The sequence below is a fragment of the Solanum stenotomum genome, chromosome 10 (genome assembly GCF_019186545.1).
Source record: "Solanum stenotomum isolate F172 chromosome 10, ASM1918654v1, whole genome shotgun sequence".
NCBI lineage: Eukaryota > Viridiplantae > Streptophyta > Magnoliopsida > Solanales > Solanaceae > Solanum > Solanum stenotomum.
The window spans coordinates 44,359,233-44,365,232 of NC_064291.1; the positions used below are offsets into that span (position 1 = coordinate 44,359,233).

General features: G+C 29.6%; 1 protein-coding gene across 5 annotated transcripts in view; it reads right to left on the reverse strand.

Moving 5' to 3' along the window:
- LOC125842196 (histidine decarboxylase-like) overlaps positions 1-6,000 on the reverse strand; it is a 30,856-nt gene that overhangs the window by 17,551 nt on the left and 7,305 nt on the right. The window contains exon 1 of one of the 5 annotated variants that reach the window (XM_049521438.1): positions 1,933-2,036. The exons of the other annotated variants lie outside the window; for them this stretch is intronic. Coding sequence (XP_049377395.1) covers positions 1,933-1,956 — 24 coding nt within the window. The 5' untranslated portion in view covers positions 1,957-2,036. Of the gene's footprint in view, positions 1-1,932; positions 2,037-6,000 lie in introns of those variants that run through there. 5 annotated transcript variants of the gene reach the window in all.

The window sequence follows — 6,000 nt, forward strand, 5'->3', positions numbered from 1 at the left end:
ATAATATCCCATAATTCTTGGCCGAGAAAGTAATATTGCATTCTCGTGCTCCATGATCCATAGTTGCTTGCGTTGAGCTTCTCAACACTATTGAGAGTGCTTGCGAAATCTGCCATTGATAAGTGCCTCGTGACTTGTATACTCCAACAACAATAGCTTGTAAGATCTTCTTTGAGTTACTACCTCGCTCTTATTTACCAGGCTCTGATACCACTGGTTGGATATATTGGTTTGGAGACGACGAGCACTATCGACTTCTCAGAATTTGAATTTTACTATATCAAAGTAAGGACCCGCTTCGGTCTTACAATCTTGATCACTTGTTGCTTGCTTCAACAACACTCTTTACTTGAGCACACACTTGTTTGCTCTCTTACTTTTTTACTTGCTTGGTTTGTTGCTTACTTAGTTGCTTGGTTACATATCAAATAAACCACCTCTATTTATAGGAGGTGATGGAAGAATCTAGAGAGATACATACTACTATACTCTAGAATATTCCTCGCTATCTTTTTCTAGAATATTTCTAGACCATTCTCTCTAGAATAATCATTCTAGAGATCTTCCTTCAATTCTCTACAACTCTGAAATATTCTAGATTTTTCTTGATTTATCTTAAGTAAATAATTAAGTCGGTGATAAATTCTTAACATATATATATATATTACTACAAACGTATGACATTAAGGATAATGAATTAGGCCCGCATGAATAACCAAGTTTATATTAAAAAAAGTCTCATTAGTCTATTTTTGCAAAAGAAAAACTCATGCTCGACATTAAGAAATTATTTATACCATATGAAAAAATTATATTAAAGAATGACTAATTAATATTATTATTGAATAATGAATCTTTACAAAATTATATTTAAGAATTTGTAATTTCGAACACTAATTTATAAAATAATTATGATATTTTGATCTCTTGCTATAATCCATAGTTCACTCATTTAATGATATTTTGATCTCTTGCTAGCTATAACAATTATGATATTTTTATATTTGTTAAAATAAATACAATTTTTAAAAAAAAATTAAATATTCAAACAAAAATTTGAGTTTGATATCATAATTTCAAATAATAATTTTATATGACAGTGTCCAAATGACCCTAAATCGAACTCTCTAAAAAAAATTTACCCAATATTTCCTCAGAAGTCAGAACTGAGATTTGATTTAAGGTTTTTTTTTTTTTTTTAGCCTTTCCATTTATAATTCACTCCAAAAAGTGTTTATCTTTTGCAATAATCAATTGGTTTTTCAGTCAAAATTGATGTAAAAAGGACTATCTCTGTCATGTCATTATAATGGCCCACCCCACCTAATTTATATTATTTTATCATTATTGACACATGATTTATTTCTTAATCGGAATTTAAAAAAAAATAACTCACGTTGTATCTTAATAGAAGATCAGTTTGGTTAGTAACAGAAGATAATGCTCAAGATTAAAGAAACGAAGCCTAGCAACTCAATTCACAAAACCGTTTTTTTTTTTAAAAGGCTGCAAAGCGCAGATGCATGGGTATCCGTGCCTTGCGGCGAAAACCCTGATTTAGACGGTGTTTAAATTTGTTGCCCTTTTGATTTGATAAATAATTTTGTTGCCCTTTTGGAATTTTCAAAAAATTTTGTTGCCCTTTTGGCTCCAGACTCATGGATTGTCTCTTTTTGAAGTGTGATGTGGTACTCAATTTGCCACTTGCTAGACACGATGGAACCTAATCCTAGCTATTATAAGTAAACGTTTGCTAATTCATAAAAGAGTGTTAAAACTTTTTAATTTAAAAAATGTTTCTTGTTCTCCACATTTGGGTAATGGCTCAAAATCCTGTCAAGAATCATGATAATCCAATTTAAGATATAATTAATTAAATAAAAACATATTTTATCTATAGAGGACATCGTAACAAACATGAAGAGTACGTACCATTTCAAGTGAGAGGCTACCCATTATATATTGTGAAACACAAATTTAATTATAGCAAGTATTTTTTGTTTGGTTAGAATAAAGGAGAAACAATTGCTGAGTGCATTTTGTTCATATGTTTGGGATACTTATATATAGGCCTTACAAGTTGAAGGTTTTGTGCACCCCTTTAATTTCCTCTCTTTTTCCTCTTAGTTTCTTCAACTGTGTACCCCACTTGTTTTTTCTAAAGTTCCATTAAGTATATTTATTAGTATATATACTGCAAATGATGAACTTTTCCCCTGTGCGGTCTTGACCAAGCCATTCTTAGAAAGTGACTACTCAACTTACTAGAAAATATTATTATGAATGATGGGTTGGTGAAAGTAATGAGAAGCTACATCCAAATTTAGTTATACATGCAAAGACTATAGTCACAAATTAAACACGTGCTTGTAAGCAATTCATTCTTTATTAAGAATTATAATGGTGCTAATAGCAATTAGCAACCATATATTCATGTCTAACTACAACCAATAAAATGTTAATTCTCCATTTGCCTTGCATAAATACTATGAATAATGTTTATTTTTGGATGTACATAACTATAACTTTAAAAGTGAAAATCAATTGAAAAACAGGTTATTAGTTATTTTCCAAATTTAAAGGCAACTTTAAATTTGATTTAAAAAAATTATGATCAAGCTTTGATTTTCAAATAAAGTAAAAAAAAAAATAGTTTAGAAAGATAATGAATAATTTTTTTATGGTCAAATGAGTCCTAATTAATAGAGTATTTGGATTTCACTAGGATGCTACTTGGTGGATTCTTTGTGTACAAGCAAAGTGGAATGTAGCTACTTCACTCCACCAAATGTCAATAATTAGGAACCAAAGACACGGGTCAATCTTTGAATTGGTCTATTTTTAACTATCTTCACACCAATATAATTAAAGATGTTACTCATATATAAATGGGTCATATATATATATAATTAAAGATGTTACTCATATATAAATGGGTATATATATATATTTTTTTATTTTTTTAAAAAATAAAATTTTATACCACTAGACAGTGGTCTAGTGGCTTTTTATTAATAATAAACATAAAAAATTCTCAATATGTTAAATCATGAAAAAAAAATTTCTGTCGCAACTGTGGAATAGTTTACACAAAATCTAATTTGAAATTTTTATTTTGATTGCAATTGAGCTTTCAAAATTGATGTTTCTTTTTAAATGGATGTTAGATTTGAGATTAATTGTATTTAAAAAATTAATCTTTTTATAATAACTTTATATTAAGCCTGGTCGCTTAGACACTCGATCATAAATGTCAATTCAATAACCGATTTCGAGATACCTATTTAAAAAAAACCCAAAATTTATAAATTTTTGTTCGTCTAGTTATTTCAAAATTAACTTTAGACCTATATGGTCTAACTTAAAAAAATAAATAAAGATTGAATATAATTTTTAGATATACGAAATCTAAAGTTATGCTAAATAAAGTCAACCTTCAGACAATTTGAAAGCTTTTGGTTTGATAAGACTTAAATTTCAAATTCATATGTTTAGTATTGAAACTACAAAGCTTAAAAAATGATTCTCAGGAACTACTTAATACCTTATATAGTAATAACCTCATGTATTTACGTATCTACACTGATTGCTAATCGCTATTTCTACGGCTGAAAGGATCATTTCTGAAGATTCATTCCGAGGGAGGCTCATATAGTAGTGGACCAATTAACAAAATAAGAAAGAAAAATGAAGGATCCACATATAATTAACAACCAATCCCATAATTTAGAAGCATATCCTTCTCTTGTATCACATAGATTAGTTTCACTTTTGTATGAATAAACATTCTTATTATTAAATAAAATCCTTCTGTTCTTAGGGATAAAAACTATAGAACTTAACTTCAAAAGAAAATGTGTATGGATTTTTGCTTTTTTGAAAGTGTGATGTGGTACTCAATGTGCCACTAAACACGGTGGAACCTAATCCTACCTATTATTGGTGAACGTTTGCTAATTCATAAAACTGAAATTTCCAAACTTGAAAAAAATAATAAGATATTACAAGGTCCAAGTAAGCTAGAACCAAAACTTAAAAATTGTATAATTGTTTGTCCCATCTTGAAGTTGCTACACAAAATCGTTCTATCACCATATTTCTATTATGATCTCTAACAATTACACCACCTCCAATTCTTTCATCTCCAAATCTACACTCATCAGTATTTACTTTTATCCAACTCTATGAGTTAAGAGTTAAAATTTTGTAAATTTGTTGTTAATATACCTTACTTTTATGTGAAACATTATAGTTTTGCGGAGTTGGCTCCCCTCCAGTATGTCTATTGTCCAGTTAGTCCAGTGCATTGCTAATCAAAGGACACCTGTCTACTCTTAAATCTTAACGTCACAATTTATTTAATTAACACACACCCTTAAACCATGGTTAAAGGTACAAGATTTGACCAACATGGTAAGATATAAACATCCAAAGTTCTTTTCTTGTGTCAACATAATATATACTTATATAGACAAAAATCTTGGTCCGATCAATCTCCGCAGCTAGTTCTCTTTTAAAAAAAAGTAATATTTTCATAATGTTTTTGTTTAATTATGTTCATTGGTAATCACTTGTTATATTTTGGTATTGAAGAGTAAAATTTTAGTATGTATTTTTTTATTATATTGGGATGATAAAAAATTAAACTTACAGTATTTTTTGTCTAATTTTTTTATATATAATTTTAATTTTAAATTAATTTAATTTAACTCCAGAAATTAATAACATCGATTTTTGAGAAGCAAAACATGATAATATTTTGAGACAACGGAAGTCATTTTCATTGTTTCATAGACAATTTAGCAACTCATCACAATGAATACTTTTTCGACATCGTTTCCCAACAATTAATCCATTATGACATTGGATTTATGTGTTCCATTTACAGATCTTTTGGAGAAGTATTTGGTTGATTAGCTGCAAACTATTTTTGGATGTTTATATCTTACCATATTGGTCAAATCTTGTATATACCTTTAACCATGGTTTTAGAGTGTGTGTTAATTAAATAGATTGTGACCTTAAGATTTAAGAGTAGACAGGTGTCATTTGATTAGCAATGCACTGGACTAACTGGACAATAGGCGTACTGGAGGGGAGCCAACTCCATATTTTTGCAAGACATCTAGTTTTCCACAGTTTCCGACAAATAATAATAATAATAATCTTTTTAATAATTAAAGAATGCAACTTGTTAATTTTAACTAACAAGCGAAAACAATACATATACAATTAACAATTAGAATATCAAGGTATATCATAAAAGAGTGTTACAACTTTTTAATTTTAAAGTTCCATGTATACAATTCAATTTCAATGTTGTAACAAAAGAATGAATTAATAAGAGTTACAAAATGCAATCTCTATGGAAGACTTATTAAGAGCAACAAATGCCATCTCTCGTTTTCTTTGCCTTCTAAGGACTAATATAGTCAATCTTATGATAAGAGCATGCACAATTCTGAGCACCAATATCCTCTCCAACACAAGGAGGATTGGTCTTTCCATTTTGATACCATACTTTTCTTTGTTGAACTAGTTCACTGATGAAATTGTCAAGCATTTCTCGTGTGATGCCTGGCATAACAATAACATGTGCCATGTCTTTGACACATGAAAGTTGCCAACGACGAACAAATTCATGGTCACGAGGCCTTTCAAGTACAACTATGATGCTAAGCTCATTCAGCATGACACTTATCCCTGCTTGTTGAAGACGATCTTTCAAATATTTAGCATTGTCGAGACATCTTTTAACATCCTTTTGCAGGCCAATTTGACCTTTTGCGCTCAAGCTATACCACAAGAAAATTGGAGTTAAACCGTTACGGCTTCCAGAAATAGTGGCATCCACAGAAGCAATGTACTCCACATTTGTTGAGAGATTATTGATATAGCTTTTTCTTGTTATTTGGACACCACAAGGCATTGGACATCCCAAAAACTTGTGTCCAGAAATTGTGACACTTCCAATTGGCTTCTTGAAACTAATCATCTGTT